Source organism: Hemiscyllium ocellatum, chromosome 13 (assembly GCF_020745735.1).
Source record: "Hemiscyllium ocellatum isolate sHemOce1 chromosome 13, sHemOce1.pat.X.cur, whole genome shotgun sequence".
Taxonomy (NCBI): domain Eukaryota; kingdom Metazoa; phylum Chordata; class Chondrichthyes; order Orectolobiformes; family Hemiscylliidae; genus Hemiscyllium; species Hemiscyllium ocellatum.
The window spans coordinates 49,536,192-49,558,992 of record NC_083413.1 but is presented as its reverse complement, the minus strand read 5'-3'; the positions used below and the strand labels follow the sequence as shown (position 1 = coordinate 49,558,992).

The 22,801-nt window shown below is 41.1% G+C and overlaps 1 protein-coding gene across 4 annotated transcripts in view; it reads right to left on the bottom strand.

Annotated features, from left to right (window-relative positions):
* The window catches only part of kcnab1a (potassium voltage-gated channel subfamily A regulatory beta subunit 1a), a 311,661-nt gene that overhangs the window by 81,353 nt on the left and 207,507 nt on the right, over positions 1 to 22,801 (bottom strand). For all 4 annotated transcript variants that reach the window (XM_060834161.1, XM_060834163.1, XM_060834162.1 and 1 more), the window contains exons 3-4: positions 12,482 to 12,519; positions 5,235 to 5,314 (exon numbers count right to left, since the gene is read on the bottom strand). In XM_060834161.1, coding sequence (XP_060690144.1) covers positions 5,235 to 5,314; positions 12,482 to 12,519 — 118 coding nt within the window. The remainder of the gene's footprint in view (positions 1 to 5,234; positions 5,315 to 12,481; positions 12,520 to 22,801) is intronic.

Sequence of the window (22,801 nt, the reverse complement as noted above, 5' to 3'; positions counted from 1 at the left end):
GCTTACTTTATAGGCTTTGACAGAGTCACTTTCACATTGGATATCTGAAGATCTGATTGCCATTTTGGAACTCCAATCCATCAGATCATTATTGGGTGCTCATTGTGCCCATGGTGCCTATTGTGCTTTTTAGGATTCAGAGAATAACCATCAAAAGATGCAGGGGTTGCAACCAACAACACTATTGATGCTGCTTTCTGGCTTGCAGCTCCACATAAACAGGGAAGCAGCATGGAGGGGCAACTCACACAAGGTCACACCCAGTTCACTGGATATGCAAAGAGACAGTATCATTCCTCGACATGCAGGAACAGCAATGCCTCACGAAGCTCAGGATGTCCTAACAACTGGTAGCAGATATTTGTAGCCAGCCGGAGAAAGACCTCTGCTAAGTGTTCCTGATGGTTACACTGTCAAGTCACTAGTACACTCAACATTTTTGCTTCTGGATCTTTCATCGGCTCTGCTGTAGAGATATGCAGATTTTGTAATCGGCTGCCCTGCAAAGTATAAAACAACTGACGTTTTATTCGCAAAGGCTAGCAATTATGTAATCTTTTCCAATTTGGACACCACATAGATCAGGCCAGTGCATGGGTCTGCATTTCAGACTGGCTTTTCATGTACACAGGACATCATCAACTATATACATGTGACAACGAAGGCACCCATTGATCATACAAGAATATTTATAAACTACAAAGCCTTCAAATCATTCACTGCACAACTTCCTGAAATGAATAGGTATTGAATGCCCTCACCCTTCATTCCTAATGAAGAAACCTGCATTCCTTATGAAGTTGGATACTAATTGAATTTGTTTCTTTCTGGCAAGAGAGAATGAATTTTATTGAACTCTTGGAATACAAAGCTTCAGTAACCTCCTTAATGCAACAGTAAAATGGAAGGTATTGTGGGAATCATTTGTTCTATCCCAGAAAGATTCAGATGTACAAAGATTCATTGGCCCAATTCCCTTTCATGGCCATTGGTAATGCTATCCTCATCTTGCTTTATGTCTACAGCAGATGTGAAATTCTGTTGAGGCCACCCTTTGTAAAATAGAGACTTGTAACACACTGCTTGGGTGGGAGAACTGCTTTCTAAATACTCTGACTCAAAATGGCCCCTCTAGAAGCTACCAATCTTTCTACAATGACAGCAACAGCCAATATAAATGAAATAACAACAAATCTGAAATAGGGTCAGTGCTGCCTCCTTTCTGTTGCTGAGTGCATATTCTTTTGTAGAGATAATGAGAGCTTAAAGTGAAGCATGAACATCTAAATGAGAGTGCTGGCATCAAATCAGTGGTACATGGTCCTGGCATCATGACCTACCTACTCTGCAGTGTTCTGCTGGACACTGCCTGCACATATTGGTTTCCCAACCAAAATAGCAACTGGTGTGGCTAGCACCAGAATTGTGTGTGGATGCTGCAAATACTATTATGAAGGCAAAATGACACTCATGGCACCAATGAAACGGATTCTAACGTATGAATCTCACAGCCAAAACTTATTAGTTGACTGGTTATGGTACAGTTGAGACAGTTGCAGATCACAGCTATAGTTTAAGTTGTCCTTTAACAGTAAACTAAAGAGGAATTTTTTGAAACAGTGCTTTTATTGTTTAGTACTATTCAGAGAAAAGCATTCTTGATGGAAACATGATATTTCAGTCAGGTCCTAGGCGATTACATTAAATAGAGATTTTGGGGAATGTACAGCATTGAATAAACCTGTTCCCTAGTTATTCATGCATAGTGCACAGTGACGGGTAGATTTTATTTTAATGAACACTACTGGTTCGCAATCTAACCTTTGTACACCAATTATTTCTGTTCATAAATCTTAAAGAAGAATGTCACTTTTAGAAACAGACTTTCAGTGTAACATATTCCATCACTAAAGTAAGTTCTATTTGACAGGACAATAATAAAATAAATTCAAAAAAATAAATCTTGGGTATTAGCATTTCAGGCAAAGCTGACATTTATTAATGATCTGAAGCTGTCATGAGAAGCTGTGACAGGCCTTTTTCTTGAACCAGTGTCATTAACAATGTGAAGATACACCCACAATGCTATTAGGTAAGGATGCTATGTAACACTTTGATAGACTGACTGTTGCTAAGCAATTTGAGAGTCAACCACATTGCTGTGGAACTGGAATCACAAGTAAGGACAATGGGTTTCTTTCTCTTAAAAAAAAGGATTTGTTTTATGACTATTTAAAATTACCATGCTGGCATATTATTAATACAAGCTTTTTATTTCAAGAGATTTCAAATAAAATTCAAGTTCTCAATCTGTCATGGTTGGATTAGGGACTTAATCACAGCATTTCCATTATATTGAATATACCAACTTTTCATCAATTATTCTTCTGTCAAATTGGTTTATAGTATTTTAGGTTCTATGTTAAAAGTGTGGAAAGAAAATGGCCAAAATTTGGTTCCCATGTCCTCCAAACAAATTGCCTCAGTTGGATGTGTATCCTCATGTCAAAAGGTGGAAACTTGACTCTTGACTCTGCCAAGTTGTAAGATGGAATGTGTATACACACACACACACACACACACACACACACACACACACACACACACACACACACACACACACACACACACACACACACACACTGTTCAATATGTATATTGGCTACCAATGGCACTCTCAGGCCTTACAAGCAATTTTAACTCAGGCCTAGACACCAGAACTATTAAGATTCCCTTTATGCCATGCTCGACAGTAGAGGGACAGCCCTCGAAAAAGAGCACTAATTTCCTCTATTGTGCCAGGTTAGTATCTCTGAAAAGGCACGCTTTGGTTTCCCCTACCCCTGACCTCCACCTTCTTGAATAACAGAAAGCTCTTGGAACCTGATCCTGACACATACCTTGCGGTCAGGTGATAAGAAGATAGTGAGCAGGGTTTAAAGGAGTCCAGACTGTGGGTGGAAATTAACTCAGTAGTATAATTGCCTTCTATAAACCCACTAACAATCAAAATAGGCAGACTGTTAAATATGTAATCACGTCTAAGTGATCAATAGAAATTTACAGCAAGAACAGGATAATTAAGCATTCTAGGAGCAGGTCATCTCATTTAGGAGATTCATTGGATTTTGTTCGATTTGGGATGTTGTTCATAGTTGAGAACCAAAAGAGGTGATTTTCAAATTTTTGTCTGTCTATTCGGGCCAACAAACTCTATTTAAAAAAACTGAGGTAATATTTTGCTTGCCTGAATGATGTCCAAGGCCCAACCTATAAAATTCTGATGTGTATTGATGAGTGGATGGCAAGTCTGCTTCCAACCTGAAACTCTGTAAATGCGCAAATTGGAATTTAATTTCAAAAATAGGACCCTGTTGTATTTTTTTGCACAAAAGCACAACACCCCATGTACATTGGTCTAATTGCACCAGATATAAAGTGGCATAACAATCAGTTTTATAAAGGGGCCACTGAAATTAGCTCAGCAAATGTTCTTTCTCCTGGGCTCACAGGAACTTCCAACTCGCTGTCAGGCCATGATAACAAACGATTACTCCTCAATCTTAACACACAACAATTCTGATCATCCCCACCCTCAAGGTTTGATGTGCTGATTATCAGTTTACAAGACACCTGGTTTCCTATCTTACCACAACTGTTAAGATGCAACCTGGATGGTTGTTAAACAACAAAAGGTCAATTAGTCATAGAGTCATAGAGATGTACAGCATGGAAACAGACCCTTCAGTCCAACCCATCCCTGCCGAACAAATATCCCAACCCAATCTAGTCCCACCTGCCAGCACCCGGCCCATATCCCTCCAAACCCTTCCTATTCATAGACCATCCAAATGCCTCTTAAATGTTGCAATTGTACCAGCCTCCACCACTTCCTTTAGCAGCTCATTCCAGACACATACAACCCTCTGCGTGAAAAAGTTGTCCCTTAGGTCTCTTTTTATCTTTCCCTTCTCACCCTAAACCTATGCCCTCTAGTTCTGGACTCCCCGACCCCAGGCAAAATAGGTTCTATGCCTATTTATCCTATCCATGCCTCTCATAATTTTGTAAACCTCTATCAGGTCACCCCTCAGCCTCCGACGCTCCAGGGAAACAGCCCCAGGGAAACAGCCCAGCCTGTTCAGCCTCTCCCTGTAACTCAGATCCTCCAACCCTGGCAACATCCTTGAAATCTTTTCTGAACCCTTTCAAGTTTCACAACATCTTTCCGATAGGAAGGAGACCAGAATTGCATGCAATATTCCAACAGTGGCCTAACCAATGTACAGTCGCAACATGACCTCCCAACTTCTGTACTCAATATTTTAACCAATAAAGGAAAGCATACCAAACGCCTTCTTCACTATCCTATCTACCTGCAACTCCACTTTCAAGGAAATATGAACCTGCACTCCAAGGTCTCTTTGTTCAGCAACACTCAAGAGCCATTAATCCAAATTCTGTCATGGATTTACTGCTGTCACTAGTGAATGGGTCAGACTTGGGCAACTTAAAACCAGATAATATATTTAAAATTTGAATTGAATTCTTATAAGTCGATTTGAGATTAACATCTAATCAAGACAATCAGATCATGAGATTAATAGTTTATTAGCATGAAATTCACTTTCCAATGCCTGACACAATCCAGATTAATAGATGATTAGTCTGCAGGCATTAGAAATCTGAGAACAATACAGCCCTGGGTTACAGTGAAATCACTTGAAACTGAGAAAGTTTGATTCATTGTAAATCATGTTGGAACCTACTAAAGCCCTCAATCATTTTGAAAATTGAACTATTTTTGCAATGAGAACAGGGAATTAATCACCTGCCATTGTGACTTCTCATGAGCTAATGGTTCATTCACAGATCCTATCAATAGGATAATATTTTGATCATTGCTTTCTATCATTTTCATGCACAGAGAGATGAGGGATAAACAGTCAGTTCAGACTTAATGAGCCATGGATGTTTCTTGAATAATTATGCATAGATTGTGCAAAATGTTAAAACACTGCATTTATAGAAAATGAGCTTCTGAAAGTAAAATGTAAATTCCAGAAACATATGCAAAAGGTAAACAATTCTGCTGTCAGAAAGGTTTTGAAGTTCTGCCCCAGGTTGTAAACATCTGCTTGATTATAAAACATCAAATGAAAGAGTTTGATGCAATTAGTTAATGGCAATTGCTGCATTTCTTTAGCATTATGCACTCAGGGAATAACACTTACTTGCCAGCTGCATACACCTCTGCTGTATCAAAGAGATTAATTCCATGTTCATAGGCAATTGTCATTAGCTGCTCAGCCACCTGTAAATATAAAACATAAAAGAGAGCTGAACTTTGCAGCATGAATGATCTGATTAGTCTTCATTTTTCATCTTCCACTGTGTGTTGCTAACAGAATGGGAAATAGAAGCCTTGATTGTGAAATGAGATTTCAGGGTTAAAGCAGTACTTATGCCTATTTAAATGTTTAAATTGCTTCCTGATAACTGTCCTGATAAAACCTAGAAAAGTGATCGATGACAAGCTGATATCGAAGGCACCAGCAGAGTGTTATGATGCCAAGTTGATCACAAAACTGCACAAGTTAGATCCCAGATGAACATCTGTCTTGAAAGATCTTTAGTTTTATTTTTGTAATTTAGTTACAATGGTATTGAGCTACTGAGCATGTTTGAAGGAGACTGTCAATATACTATAATAAATGACCATACTTTTATTAAGTAAAAGAAAAAGAAGCTACATATCAAAATAACATTATTTTAAAAGCAGAAAAAAAATGAAGATTCAACCCTTATCCCAGAAATATACTTTACTAACACTCACCTCCAGGAGTTAACTTCATTTTAACATTCCTTACTTGATGTCCCACACAGTCACCAAATTCAATTCTCTCTGTCTCACACAGATACATTTAAATACAGGCTAACTCACTAACTCTTTCCAGTGCTCCTCATGGATTTCTTTTCAGCTCTGGTGATCTGGCAATGTTTCCTTTGAACTCTCACAGCCAGGATATTTATCCCAACTAATCTCACACAGCCTAGAAGCATCTGTAAGACTTAAATTTTAAAAAAACCTGCACTTTTCTTCTGATCTTAAACTGGAACTAGCCCTGGCCATCTGTTTCACTGTAGGTCATAAACTCAACTTTCTAAACATTCAGCAGTTAACTGCCCAAGTAACTGATCAAGTCATTTAATTTAAATAATATACTGAATTTAGTTCACTATTTCAAATAACATGCTGACCATTTCTATGTAAGACACAGTCACCCTTGTAGAACTGGAAACAAAATCCATGTTTCCTTTACAATTGAATCCAAGTTCTAAAATTCTAAGTGTACATTATACTTTTCATCACAAGATAAAAAGTGGATGGCAGGCAAACCTTCATTTCCTGAACCTAACCAAAGAGAGTGTGGTCCAGATCATGGAACTGACAATGACAGGGTTTGTGATATCCCACATCATAGAGAATAACCAGGTAGTGTTTATAAAATTGTCTATACTACTTGTCAATGTAGCAAGCACTCTAATCCTGCTCTCTGGAATGCCTACCAAATTGCAGATGTTTTGGTCCCTGGATCTCTTGCTTTACTTTTCATTCGACCATTCCTTCTTTCACTTTTGAATTTTTCTTTTCAGATACTGAAGAAATGCCATCTGGCTAGTCAAGAAGGAAAGACACCACATATCTCTTGAAGAAGCAGTGTCATTTAATCTGAAACTCGCAGAATAGTGGCACTCTACAAAGTTCCAAAACTATTATAGGGTTGCAATTTGCAGGGCACGAGTCACTGCATATGAGTGAGCGACAAGCAAGCTGGAGGTAAGGATAGTTTGTGAGTCACCAGAGAGTGGAGTCACAGAGGAGTACCACCAAAGACGAGCACTTTGTTGGATGCATCCACAGCTAATGAGCATGTATGAAGGAACGGTGAGTGCATTGACAGACTTGGTAGGGAAGTATGGAGGAATCTAGTCCCAAAGTGGCTCAGCTTGGGCACTATGCAGACCTCGATCCATCCTTCCCAGTCTGAAATGATGGCCAACTCCATGATAACAAAACTAGGTGTAATCTTGACACAACATCTGGAGATTGAAGTCTCAATCTGCAGGTAAAAGACACCCATGGTCTCATTGTTGTAGTTGGGAGGGTTGGGGATGGGGGATGGGGGGCTGGCGGGGGGGTGCGGGGATGCGGGAAGCCTTATAAAAATGATGCCAGAAGATATTGACAATGGAGTGTGACATCTTCTTGCTATCCTGGCACATACTCAAAGTTGGGGGAGTCAGCTTTGTGGTTGCCTGCTGAGACGCTGACAGCTAATTAATAAATTAACTTTACATCTCACAGGTATTTTACCGAAGGCCACGGTTCATCTTTATGACTGTGCCACTCCACTGCCCATGGGGGGGGGGGGACACTGGCCAGCAATGGTTTCCAAATAAATCTGTTGGACTATAACCTGCCATTGTGTGGTTTTTAACTTTGTACAACCCAGTCCAATACCAGCACCTCCAAATCACAGCTCCAACTTGGCTACGAGAGGGTTACCAAGGCATGCCCACCTGACACTGACAGTTAAAAAATACTTACCTTGCCTTCAAGTTGCCTCAACCTGGCAGCATCCTCTTCATCTCCTTGCAGCTTCATTTGTGGCAATCTCCATTGCTGATGCCTTGAGGCTGCCAAGGATCTGGTTCTTTGATTGGGATGGATCACAGCCCTGAACTGGATGAAAATCCCAGTGATGGCCTCTACACTGGCCATTGTTGACAACATTCTGCCTAGGATCTTGCTGTCTGCCTCAGTCAACGTGGGGCTGATTTTCAAGCCTTTTAATAAAATTCCAGTCCCTATTCTAGCATGGTAATGGTGGCTCTATGATCTGTCTGATGACTCCTTGCTCCATAACAAATGAGTTGGTGGGAATGGCTTTTGTCTCTTGAGCAGTCATTGTCTGGTTGTACTTTAGAGGTATGAATGCAACAGGAATGGGACAGTGTCCGTGCACCACAGCTGTTGCCTGTAGAGAGTGCACTCAGTGACATGGCCTGTTTTATATGGCTCTTCCTTCAATGCTTGCCATTAGATGGTGACTCCTTCTCCCACCATAATCTCCCTTTTAACGAACAATTAAGTGGTCCCCACTCAACTTCTGGACCCCACTTCCCAAACTGAATCTTTCCCTCCCAAAGGTGAGAGTGAGAAAATTAATGAGAGGGAGAGTAAGAAAATGAGTATGAGAGTGACTGAGAGCATATGTGTGAAAGATGAGTGCTTCAATGAGAGCATGTGAGAGAAAGAGTCATGGATCCCTCCCTACATCCTTTGCCTCTATCCATGAAATTAGCCAGCATAGGAGGAAGACCCAGGCTGAAAGTCAACTTGCTTCCTACTGCAGAGGCCAGCTCGGAATGTGTGCCACCAGGGCAAAAGCAAATTCAACCTGACTCCTTTGCTTGGCCCCAGTCCCCTCCCTGGTAACTAGGATGTGGGACCTAGTCTGTCTTTACTTCTACCTCTGTTTCTTCAGCAAGAAGCCAAAACAGATTTTGGCTTGTTCCTTTTTAATGACAATTTTTTATGAATTACTCATTTTATTTAAACATTACCAATAAATTGCTTTGACACTTTTCTTTATGCTCAGCAAGTTGGTTATGTTTCCTTAACATTTTTTAAAAATTGTGCCAAACCAGGAATCAGGCAGATGCAAATGGGTATCGTGCAAAAGGAGAATAAGAGGCTCAAAAAAGTCTGATTGTTTGTTGGGTTGGTAAAGGGATTATTTTGCTTTAATTGAAACAATGGGAATGCTCAGCAAATGCTCACAGAGAGGGATAGGAGCAGATGGTATGGGAAAGTATATTTAATTGGGGGAGGGGGAGTTATAAAGCTGTTCGACAGGAATTGTGGAGCATAAATTAGGAGCAGATATTCTCAGGGAAATGCACGACAGAAATGTGGAGTTGGTTAGGGAGCACTTGCTGCAGGTCTGGATAGGCTTGTCCCACTGAGGCAAGGAAGGGATGGTAGGCTGAAGGAACCTGGGATGACAAGAGATGTGGAACATCTAGTCAAGTGGAAGAAGGAAGCTTACTTAAGGTGAGGAAGCAAGGATTGGACAGGACTCTAGAGGGTTACGTGGTAGCCAGGAAGGAACTGAAAAATGGACTTACGCGATCCAGAAGGGGGCATGAAAAAGGCTTGACAGGTAGAATTAAGGAAAACCCTAAAGTGTTCTACAGTTATGTCAGGAACAAGAGGATGGCCAGAATAGGGGTAGACCAATCACAGATAGTGGAGGAAACTTGTGCCTGGAGTAGGAGATGGTAGAAGAGGTCCTTAATGACTTCTTTGCTTCAATGTTCACTAATGCGAGGGACCTTGTTGTTTGTGAGGACAGCATGAAACAGGCTGATATGCTCAAACATGTTGATGTTAAGGAAGAGGATGTGGTGGAAATTTTGAAACACATGAGGATAGATAAGTCCCCTAGGCCAGACGGGATATACTCAAGGTTACTCTGGGAAGTGAGGGAAGATGTTACTGTGTCTTTGGCAATGATCTTTGTGTCCTCACTGTCCACTGGAGCAGTACCATCGAGGGTGGCACATGTTATTCCTTTGTTCAAGAAAGAGAATAGGGATAATCCTGGGAATTACAGATTAGTCAGTTTTATGTTGGTGGTGGGCAAATTATTGGAGAGGATTCTGAGACACAGAATTTATGCTTACTTAGAAAAGTATAGTTTAAGTAGAGATAGTCAGCATGGCTTTATGAGGTCATGCCTCACAAGTCTTATTGAATTCTTTGAGGATGTCACAACACCATGTAGCATACTGGATGTGGTGTACATAGATTTTAGCAAGGTGTTTGAAAAGGTTCCCCATGGTAGGCTTCAGATTAGATCAGATTACTTACAATGTGGAAACAGGCCCTTCAGCCCAACAAGTCCACACCGACCCGCTGAAGCCAACCCACCCATACCCCTTACCTAACACTATGGGCAATTTAGCATGGCCAATTCACCTGACCCGCACATCTTTGGACTGTGGGAGGAAACCGGAGCCCCCGGAGGAAACCCACGCAGACACGGGGAGAACGTGCAAACTCCACACAGTCAGTCGCCTGAGGTGGGAATTGAACCCAGGTCCCTGGCGCTGTGAGGCAGCAGTGCTAACCACTGTGCCACCGTGCCGCTTATTCGGAAAGTAAGGACGTACAGGATATGGGGAAATTTGGCTGTATGAATACAGAATTGGCTGACCCATAGAAGACAGAGGGTCATGGTAGAAGGAAAGTATTCAGCCTGGAGCTCTGTGACTAGTGGTATTCTGCAGGGATCTGTTCTGAGACCTCTATTCTTTGTGATTTTTATAAATGACTTAGATAAGGAAGTGGAATGGTGGGTAAATTTGACAATGACACGATGGTTGGTGGAGTAGTGGATACTGTGGAAGGCTGTTGGAGGTTGCAACAGGACATTGACAGGATGCAGAGCTAGGCTGCGAAGTGGCAGATGGAGTTCAATCAGGAAAAGTGTGAAGTGATTCATTTTGGAAGGTCAAATTTGAAAGCAGATTACAGGATTAAAGGCAGAGTTCTTGGCACTGTGGAGGAACAGTGAGATCTTGGAGTCCACATCAATAGACCCCTCAAAGTTGCCACCCAAGTTGATAGGGTTGTTAAGAAAACATATGGTGTATTGACTTTCATTAGCAGGGGCATTGGGTTTAAGAGCCATGAGGTTATGCTGCAGCTCTATAAAGCCCTGGTCAGACTACACTTGGAATATTGTATTCAGTTCTGGTCACCGCATTATAGAAAGGATGTGGAAGCTTTAAGAGGGCGCAGAGGAGATTTACCAGAATGCTGCCTTGGACCGGAGGACATGTCTTATAAAGCAAGGAGGAAGGAGCTATGGATTTTCTCAATGGAGCGAAGAAGGATGAGAGATACTTGATAGGGATGTACAAGGTGATGAGAAGCATAGATAGAATGGATAGCCGGAGACATTTTCCCAGGGTGGGAATGGCTATCATATGGGGGCATAATTTTAAGGTGATTAGAGAAAGGTTTAGTGGAGATGTCAGAGGTCGGTTCTTTACACAGAGAGTGGTGGGTGCGTGAAATGCACTGCCAGCGGTGGTAACAGAGTCAGATACATTAAGGATGTTTAAGCAACTCTTGGATAGGCACATGGATGATAGTAAAATGAAGGTTAGTTTGATCTTGGAGTAGGATAAAAGATCAGCACAATATCAAGGGCCAAAGGGCCTGTACTGTGCTGTCCAGTTCTATGTTCTGAGACAGTTTCAGTGACCTTTCATCAGAACTACTGCAGATATGGACCAGAAATATTGACTGATTTTCTCTCTCCACTGATGCTGCCAGATGTGCAGAATATTTACAGCATTTGCTGTTTATATTTCAGATTCCCCTCATTTGCATTATTTTGCTCTCCAATTATATGCTCCATGCTAGGTATTTGAAAGTGTGATTAAATTCAAAATATTTATTGCTCAGTGCTTTTTTGTTGTTTACGAAACCAATATCTTTGAGATGTTGCAGTTTAGATATTGTCATGGGCCAGGTTCAAAGAAGCAGAGTTGGCTGCATGGTATGATGAATTAAGTTTTGTTTAATTGCCTGACGAAGTATGATTATAAAATGTATCATACCGAAGCACGAAATGTATCAGACTGAAGCTTAAGTTTCCAAAGGACTCTATAAATAAAGTGAGAGTACAAAAATGAAGATGTTTTGCTAAAACTATATACGACTACATACATTAACCCTATAATGACTAGTTCCCAATTCTGTGCATCCAACGGATAGGAGGGGAAAATGGGGATAAAAATACTTTGTATCTATATGAGTATAACACATCATTTAAATATGTTTTCCATCTCATGCTTCTGAATAATAAAAATAATAAAAGTTGGAAATACCTGGTGTGGGAAAAGTTGCAAAATTTCTGAAAGGTTGGGAAGGAAACCAGGAATCCTTTACCCTTCACTCCATGAACTACGTTCCACTAATTCCCCAGATATCTGGAAGAGATGGACATGTTCCTGGGATTGTCTACCTTAAGCCTTGATTAGTTTCTGCAGAAGCTCTGGCTAGTGAGAACACATAGTTCTGCAGATGATTAAGGAATTCTTTCTTAAAATTTTCACCTTCAGCCTCTAACTCCCAGTCCATTAAATTTCCTGGTCCTCCTTTACAGAAGTTGCTTCTATACCACCTCTCAAAGTTCTTGCCTCTGTTCTATATTTACAGATAAAGGGAAGATCTCTTCCAGAACCCAGGGGAAACCGTAACTTGGAATTTCACATTTCACAGCAGATACAAGCCTGTCTTAAATTATAATTCTTTCAGAAATGTTAGTTTCAAATGTGATATGATTTTCCCCTCAAAAATCACTTTGTCACATTCTTAAATGAATAAAACTCTTCCTACCTCATCAGAAATCTGACCTCCAAATGTCACCCAGGTTCCTAGAAAGAAAGAAAAGACAGAAATATATTGTCAAATGATATGTTACTTGGAGGCGATGTAAGTGAAATGAGCTAACAGTTTATCAGTATATTTTTAAAAGGTATTCTATGAAAACAACCTATTAGTGAAAACATTACTAAACTGTAATGTTTCTTTTTAAATTTCTCTTTGCTCATGCTTCTTCCCATCTTCATAGCCAACGTTAACTGTACAAACTCCCTCTTCAAACTCTTGCGGCCTTTGGCTGTGGCCTCAGACACTAATGGTCTCCATATCTCTGTACATCGCATTAGTCAGTCATTACTGGCAGCCATTTGGAGCCTAATCTTCGAAAAACTCTTCCTGAACATTTATATCACATGTTTTTTAATCATCCTTTCATTTCAGCTCTCATTGTAGATCATCAACTATTATAGGGAGTAGATGTCACATATGCATCCCACCTAGAACCACACCCCCACTCTATCTTTGTAACTCTGCATTTTCCAAGGCCAACCCACCTCGCCTGCACATCCCTGAACACTATGGGCAATTTAGCATGGCCAATTCACCTAATCTGCACATGGAGGCACAGAGTCATAGAGATGTACAGCATGGAAACAGACCCTTTGATCCAACTCATCCATGCCAACCAGCTAACCTAACCTAATCTTGTCCCATTTGCCAGCAGTTGGCCCACAACCCCCAAACCCTTCCTAATCATAAAACCATCCAGATGCCTTTTAAATGCGGTAATTGTATTAGCCTCCACCACTTCCTCTGGCAGCTCATTCAATACATGCACTACCCTTTGTGTGAAAAAGTTGCCCCTTAGGTCCCTTTTATATCTTTACTTTCTCAACCTAAACCTATTCCCTCTAGCTCTGGACTCCCCCACCCCCGGGAAAAGACCTTGTCTACTTGGACATTTTTGGACTGTGGCAACTAAGTCAGAAATTCTCACCGCTGGTGGGATATTCTGGGTTTGAAGACCCAGGCAACATATTGAGAGGGCAGCTGAGCCTCAATACAGACACTTCAAGCCAGGACCTACCTCTCACCCTGTGGTGGTTAACCTGAACAATGGGCTCCAAAGAAAGCCAAATGGTTTCACGTACTGTAGAGACTGGCCTGAAAATGCTAGATAGGATCACTGAGAGGAGATCAGTCCATTTCATGGCTGACTGCATCAGGAGGCCAGTCATCAGCCCATCTAGCCCAGGCACAGAATCACAGCAGTTCTGTTCCACTGGCCTCCACAAAAGCGACAGCCAATGGTGCCAGAAACAAGATCAATGATTTCTTATACCCTGGAAGGGTAACTGGCACCGTCCCTGCTTTGTTGCAACAAATGCACTGGGCCATTACTCATTCTAACTCTAGCACTCTGTGAACTTATGGCTGTCTCCCCGGAAAGAGAGTAGTGGTCACCTTGCAGATCCAAGCCTTACACAGATTGGTATCAGGGCAGGTCAACAAGGGAGACAAGGGATCTCAACTCACTTCTGGTGCCCCTTTATCTCAAGTGGTTCCATCAGTTATCATCAGAGGAGTAAAGCTTCTGGGGGTGGTACCAGGGGACTGGAGAGTAGCGAACCTTGTGCCCCTATTCAAAAAAGGGAATAGGGATAACCCAGGGAATTACAGGCCAGTTAGTATTACTTCAGTGGTAGGCAAAGTAATGGAAAGGGTACTGAGGGATAGGATTTATGAGTATCTGGAAAGACACTGCTTGATTAGGGACAGCCAGCACGGATTTGTGAGGGGTAGGTCTTGCCTTACAAGTCTTATTGAATTCTTTGAGGAGGTGACCAAGCATGTAAATTATAAGTGGAGTTCCGCAGGGGTCAGTTCTGGGTCCTCTGCTGTTTGTAATTTTTATTAATGACTTGGAAGAGGGAGTCGAAGGGTGGGTCGGTAACTTTGCAGACGATACAAAGATTGGTGGAGTTGTGGATAGTGACGAGGGCTGTTGATGGCTGCAAAGGGACTTTGATATGATGCAGAGCTGGGCTGAGGAGTGGCAGATGGAGTTCAACCCTGTCAAGTGTGAGGTTGTCCATTTTGGAAGGATAAATAAGAATGCAGAATACAGGGTTAACAGTAGGGTTCTTAGTAAGGTGGAGGATCAGAGGGATCTTGGGGTCTACGTTCATAGCTCTTTGAAAGTTGCCACTCAGATGGATAGAGCTTGTAAGAAGGCCTATGGTGTATTAGCGTTCATTAGCAGAGGGATTGAATTCAAGAGTCGTGAGGTGATGTTGCAGCTGTACAGGACCTTGGTAAGGCCACATTTGGAGTACTGTGTGCAGGTCTGGTCGCCTCACTTTAGGAAAGATATGGAAGCTTTGGAGAGGGTGCAGAGGAGATTTACCAGGATGTTGCCTGGAATGGAGAATAGGTGTACGAGGATAGGTTGAGAGTGCTAGGCCTTTTCTCATTGGAACGGCGAAGGATGAGGGGTGACTTGATAGAGGTTTATAAGATGATCAGGGGAATAGATAGAGTAGACAGTCAGAGACTTTTTTCCCGGGTACAACAGAGTGTTACAAGGGGACATAAATTTAAGGTGAAGTGTGGAAAGTATAGGGGGAGGTTGTCAGGGTAGGTTCTTTACCCAGAAAGTGGTGGGGGCATGGAATGCGCTGCCTGTGGGAGTGACAGAGTCAGAATCATTGGTGACCTTTAAGCGGCAATTGTATAGGTACATGGATAGGTGCTTAAGATAGGACAAATGTTCAGCACAGCCTCGTGGGCCAAAGGGTCTATTCTGTGCTGTATTGTTCTATGTTCTATGTTCTGAGGACATTCTAGAGGTGCCTTGTCCCTACATATCTCCATGTCTGTGATGTCAATGTCAGTAACAGTTCAGGTCAAGGAGAGTGAGCCTGCATCTGGCAGAGAACTCTAAACCCGCCCGGGACACCTAAACTGAAAACTGCCAGGATTCAACTGCTCAGGTTTATCAAGCCACATCAGCAGCACAGGTGTTCAACCAATTGGCAAACATGTCATTTTTGTAAAATATATTCATTTGCACTATTTTCACATCTGCTGTAGTCTTTTTGCACTCATTGTACTAATCTGTGATAAAGTTTTGGAAAGATGTGGAGTATCATTAAAAGGATGTGCTATGTTTTAAACATCCAAACGGTTGTTATTCTCTCCTAATTTGCCTCTCACACTCACTTTGAGAGGTGGAGTATCTGTGATGCTTCCACCTGTTTCACAAGGCAAGTGTTTGTCCTACACACACCCTCCTCAAACAAATTTTGTAGCATTATAATCAGTGAGATGGCCAATGATCAACTCACATGGTCATTGTTACTCAGTGTGTAATGATCTTCGGTGAGCAGTTGTCCAAATTGCCATCTGAACGTGATCAGATGCTGAAGAATAGCAAGAGACCAGGGCAATCTCATTATAATATGAAGCACTGAAGGGATGGGGATTCACAATCACTTATAAGGAACACTCCTTGAAATTATTCACGTCTTAGACACATGAACTATGTTAGCATTGACATGGACCAGAACAAACTAATGGAATTGCTCACTGTTTCACTACTGCTTAATCACCAACATTGCTCGAGGGAAAAATATTGTGCTGTCACTTTACCTTTCACAGAGGTGAGTATATCAGATCTGTATTTGAAACAACAACTGAAGTTTTTATCCAATACAGCAAAGAACAAGAACAATAAGTTAAGCCACTAAAAACGTGGTAGACACCCAGCAGCCAGCTATATGACAGCTGAGTAACTCATATTACAATTAGCATATCAAAAGTCTCTGCTCTGCTTAGTCAGTCTGGAATTAAATACCGATGGGCTATTTCTGGCCTCTTGAGCTCTGCCCTGACCACTGATCTGTTTTCATCTCTTTGAACCCTCTCATTGACCGTATGAGCAATGCAGTGGCTCAGTGGTTTGCACTGCTGCCTCACAGCACTGGGGAACTGGGTTTGATTCCACCCTATGGTAACTATCTGTGTGAAGCTTGCACATTCTCTCCATGTCTGTGTGGGTTTCCCTGGGTGCTCAGGTTTTATCCCACAGTTCAAAGAGGCACAGATTAGGTGGATTGGCCATGCTAATTTGTCCATAGTGTCCAGGAATGCACAGGCTAGGTGTGTTAACCATGGGAACTGCAGGGTATGGGTATAAGGTAAGAAGGTGGGTCAGAGTAGGATGCTCTTCAGATGGACCAACTGACCTGCTATAGGGGTTCTATGAGTTCAAGATTCTTCATCCTTGGAGGATTCCATTCACTCCTGTAATTTCTCCTCATCCAAACACATCCCCTCTTTGGTGATTCAGATTATGGCACACCACTCTGATTGTTCCTAACTGGACAATTTAACCATTCCAGGTGTAGGAACCTCATCTTAAGGAGATCTACGGTCTGCTCTACAATGGTCACGACTGAGCGTGAGCAGAATTGTACCTTTGCTCTGAGGCAGTCTGAAGATTTCATAAAGGCGTCACATTTGAAGATATTAGCCTTTGTATCCCATCAACCATCCATGTATTGGCTGATGGCTTTAGAAAGAGGCTGGTACCTGTGAATGCTCCAATGCGCACACGTCATGACAGCTCCCTGCAGCCTTCTAAATCCCAGCTGTCATGATCAGAAGTCAGTTGAATATTAAGGGAGTGCAAACCTTTTCTGTTCTTGAGCAATGCTGGCTCATGATAGGCATATTGAAAGATGCATGGATACAACTGATAGCACCCAGTGCCCAGGGTAAGCAAGCAAGGTGAAAAAAATTTGACTGACAGTGTAATGGCAGAGTGTAATTACATTCTGCCAAACAATCCTTCAGTGACAACCCAGATGTGAGGGTTGCGAGATGATACAAAGGTCTCCATGTGCTCAATGATCTGATTTGCTGGGAAAGAAATGAAAGGCAGCTCTAACCTTGTGGGCTGGCAGGATGTGATTGCCACCATGTCCTATTCAGTATAAGTACTTGTCCAATAGCTGTCACAGATATTAGATAATGGGTTCACAATGGGTCAGGACATTCCTAATCTCCTTTGATATTGTATCGGGATCATTTGCAGATAGCTATAGGCCAGTTATATACCATGAACTCAGCAGCTTCTTTGTGAGGGGACGTTGTCTTATTCCTTCACCCTCTGGAAGCTGATTGTCATCCAGTAGTGCCTACAGTGCTTCCTCTGCTTGCACAACCTCTCCTCTGCTGCCTTCTGGTCTATTCTCTCTTAGACTTGGAATTGCCATTGAACAACTGGATTAGCAGTGGCTATTTGTGCTCAGCAGATGGACACTTGTGAGAAAGCTGAAACAGATTATAGAGGGTTAGCGTGCCCTGATATCCTTCACACTGAAGTTGCACATCATGCCCTCTCAGGTGGTGGTATTGAACAGAACTAATGTATTGGGTTATTAAAGAATTTAGAGTTCTGTGATATTTATTCAGGTAAGGTTGGCCAACACCTTCTCCATTTGCCGTTGAGATGAGGCTGCTGTGAGGAGCTCCCTGACCTCGCAAATGCCCACCTCTCCATTCCACCTCAGTAGTTCAATAGTGACAGGCTCACTGGCATTTATCACAAAATATAGCAATTGTCATGTAGAGGCCTCAAATCCTTAAGACATCGTGCCTTGGCCATTTGAAAAGATGGAACTGTGATGGTGTGCCTTGTTTCTTTGAGCTCATGGATCAGAAGGTGACATTTAGCATGCACAGTATACTCCTCAACATTATAAGTGGAAATTTGATTGTTTAAAGAATGGTGACTCCCAGATTAACTGTTAATAGAAGACATACAGCTAGCATTCTTCAATCACTTGATTAATAATGATTTCAATGGCCTATCATAGGGGTTCATATTCCAGTGCTGCCTTCCACTCCCTTTGCAAACAAAGTATTTATTCCTCCCCTTTACGAGCCATCTATTTCGGTTTCAGTTGTTATTGTGTAGTTGATTTTGTAGTTGATGCAAAAAGGTTTCAATCTTGATTTCACATGAGTGACATGCAGGTTTTGATTGTTCAGTAACATTTTGCAAGTGGCAGCCAAAGTAGGGTTGCCTTCTGCTCTCAGCCCAACACTGGGACTTCCCATACTCAGTAAAATTCAGCATAGGGATATTCAGGAGCATGTTCTTTTTGGTCTGGTAATGCATAATAGCCTACTCAATGTGTAACAGAGTAGTATCATGAAATTTCAGCAACTGCCGTATTTTGATTTCAGATAAGCAAATTGGTCCCTGCTCACTCTATGCCCGCTTCTTGAAATATATACATGCTCAGAAATTATACTTGTAAAAATAAATCAAAGGAGAATCCAATCTAGAGTAATTACGTTTTTAAAAAAGCTGCTCATATACAACAGATTAATAAAGAATCAAAATGTTTGGACTTCTAAAAGGTATCTTTCTATAAAATAAGAATATGCCTAGAGGTTTAGGTGTTCTGTGGGCGGCACGATGGCACAGTGGTTAGCACTGCTGCCTCACAGCGCCTGAGACCCGGGTTCAATTCCCGACTCAGGCGACTGACTGTGTGGAGTTTGCACGTTCTCCCCGTGTCTGCGTGGGTTTCCTCCGGGTGCTCCGGTTTCCTCCCACAGTCACAAAGATGTGCGGGTTAGGTGAATTGGCCATGCTAAATTGCCCATAGTGTTAGGTAAGGGGTAAATGTAGGGGTATGGGTGGGTTGCGCTTCGGCGGGTCGGTGTGGACTTGTTCGGCCGAAGGGCCTGTTTCCACACTGTAAGTAATCTAATCAATTCTGTGGAAGTTCTATTGATTTTTTTTTCAGTTTTAAATTACTTTTTTATAAAAGATGACATGGTATTATATGAATTCAAGTAGCAGTTGATGCTCACACATCTGATAAATGGAACTCAACTCAATTCAGCAAAGTTTATGGTTAAATATTCGACATTATGAAGTTCTAAAGTTTATAAAGAAATACAACATAGTCAACATTATGTAGCACTAGAACGCAGTACTACAGAACAATTTTACCCCAGGACTTTATGTTGAAAAGGCACTTAACTCATGTTGATTTTGTGATATTTGAATCAGTACAAACTAAGAGTTATCTGAATTGGAATTGATTTTGAGGTGAGTCATCCACACAAACATTTTGAAATAAAGGGAACCTTAGTTGTGCCCAAAAGGATGGCCTTCATAAGTACTCCACCAACAGCACAAATTGACGACCAAAAGGCATAAAGCATCGAGTTAGAATAAAGTCACATACACTTTAATAGATTAGCTTCAATTATTTAATATTCCAAAGGTGAGGTCATATCTTATCCACCACAAGTTACGATATTAATTGAACAAAACCCATGAATATTTATTCACTTTCAAATCTGACCTGCTGCCTTGTGCACATAACATTCTTCCTCTGACCTAGCACCATGTGAGCCACTGCCTGGGACTTTCCTTCGAGTTGCTCCTACTCCATCACCATAACCTCAGCAGGGAGTGACATAACTCTGATTCTGAGCCATATTTCTGATGGAATTACAATGTCAGAAACAGAGGAATCCAAGGAAATTCACAGCCATTGTTGCTCCAACAGTATTTGATCATTTGAGTCCATAGGAAGATGACTGGACTCAAAATGTTAACTCTGATTTTACTTCACAGATGCTGCCAAACCTGCTGAGTTTTTTCAGCAATTTCTGTTTTTGTTTAATCACCATAGACTTTGATCTTGTTTCTGACGAGATTTTTCCTTTTTTTGAAAGGAATTATTGTAAATGTTGTTAATATACTCACCACAAAACTATTTCGTCCAATCATGATCTCCATTTAAGGCTTGTTTGATTTTGCATTTTGAAATTGAGGCTTCGAGATTTATAGGTGCAGCCAAATTAAAACAATTTGTTTTTAACTACATTAGTTCGAATTTATGAGAATAAAGGCCCTGGGATGTGCTGAGAATATTAATAAGATATTGCAGTTATGTCCCATGATAATTTCAGCTCATTAGTAAATTAAACAGGCAGCAGTCTGTGCAGGTCCATTGAAAATTAGAATTACCTGATATGTTGAGGCTCTACAGAACTTTAATTGGGCCACATTTGGAATACTCATAGAATCCCTACAGTGTGGAAACAGGTCATTTGGCCCAACAAGTCCACACCGACCCTTCAAAGAGTATTGCATCCAGACCCATTCCCTTACCCTATAACCCTACATTTTCGCTGACTAATGCACCAAACCTACACATCTCTGAACACAATGGGCAATTTAGCATGGCCAATTCACCCTGACCTGCACATCTTTGGTGGCTTCTTTTTTATGTTACTAGCTAGTTTGGCCTCATAGATTATTTTATTACTCGTTTCTTTGGATTTTTTTTATTGACTTTTAAAAAACATTCCCTATCTACTGATTTACCACAAATCTTTGCTACATTATATGTTTTCTTTCAATTTGATACTATCTTTAACTTCCCTGGTTAACTATAGTTAATTTATCTGGAATTCTTCTTTCTCTTTGCTGTGAGTCAAGTACTCTTTTTTACATGTCTGCCTATGTTTATCAACCATTCTTTCTGCTGGATTCCTTCCCTAATCCACAGCAGCTAACTCTGCCTTCATTTCTTTGAAATTACTCTTTTTCTCACTCTTAAACTGAATACTAAATTCTACTTTGTTGTGGTCCTCGAGGATCTTTTATTTTAAAACCATTTATTAACCTGCTTCATTACACATTGACAAATCCAAAATAACCTATACCTATACCTAGTTGAATCCACATATTGTTTGCGAAAAGCATCTCAAATATATTTTGAATTCTTCCTGGCTATCTCTATCAATTTTATCTCTTAAGTCAACATAAAGATGAAAGTCAAGCATCTGTTTTACATGATATATTCTTTGTCCTGTAACACAGTTACTGTTACGGGGTCTATAGACGATGCTTATTAGTATGTTCTTCTCCTTGCTATTCCTTATATCCATCCATATGAATTCTATGTTTTCTGACCCAAGATTATTTCTTTCTAAAATACTAAGAATTTCGTACTAACAAAGCAACCCCCAGCACCCTTCCCTTCATGCCTGTCCTTTCAAAATGGTACATAACCCTGAACATTTAGATCCCTACTCCAATCTCCTTGTAATAATGTCTCCATAATAGCCATAAGATAATACTTGTTCACTGTTATTTATGCCATTAATTCATTTATACAGTACTAACTTCTGTAAACATTCACAAAAAGAGCCATTTAGATGTTGCCTTTTCAGTTTTTGATCCCTTTTTGTCTCAATTTGTTGCTTTCTGTTTCTATGCTCTGCCTTCCTCTGTTTCACTCTGGGTTTAATTGTTAAAATAGTTGCTGTGTAGTACCACCCTCCCCTTTTTCTCTGCAAGCCTATGCTTTCACCATCTAATTAGTTTAAAGTTCTTTCTATAGACCTAGTTATTTGATTTGCCAGGACACTGAACCCAGTATGGATCAAATAAAGCCTGTCTGACTGAAGCCACTCCTTTCTATCCATGCACAGATGCTGGTGCCTTAAGAATTGTACTGAAAATGTGTTGCTGGAAAAGCGCTGCAGGTCAGGCAGCATCCAAGGAACAGGAAATTCGACGTTTCGGGTATAAGCCCTTCATCAGGAAATCGAAATGTCGAATTTCCTGTTCCTTGGATGCTGCCTGACCTGCTGCGCTTTTCCAGCAACACATTTTCAGCTCTGATCTCCAGCATCTGCAGACCTCACTTTCTCCTTAAGAATTGTAACCCATTCCTGCAGTGTTAATCTTTAAGCCAGGATTTAATATCATTATTTCTCCTATGCCAGTTTGCCATTGGCTCAGTTAGTAACCCCAACAATGTTAACCTTTGGAGGTTCTATATTTTAGTTTAATTAGTAATTTCCTTTAACTGTGACTATTCAAATCTTATTGGAACCAGTTGATGTATTGACTGGTACACTTGGGTTAACTGGGGTATGGGTATACCTGCACCACATGGTTTGCAGCTATTCCAATCAATGACCAAGCACCATTTCCTCAAGGACAATGATGGAATCACAATAAATGCCGGCCTGAACAGCAACAACCATATTTCATGAAAGAACAAAAATTCTCAGCCGCAACCAATTAGCAGCTGAAGTACATTGAAAAATTCAGTTCAGATTTGAAATTTCAGAAGTGTTGTGCCTCATCAGTTCCTGGTTTCCTCTGAGTAAGGCCTGTTTAAGTCCTTCCAAATTCGTTTGTCTTCACAATGAACAAAGTGATGGAAAATCATCAAAATGATTTTGCAATTTTGGCACAGAGAATCAGATTAACTTACTTTTTTG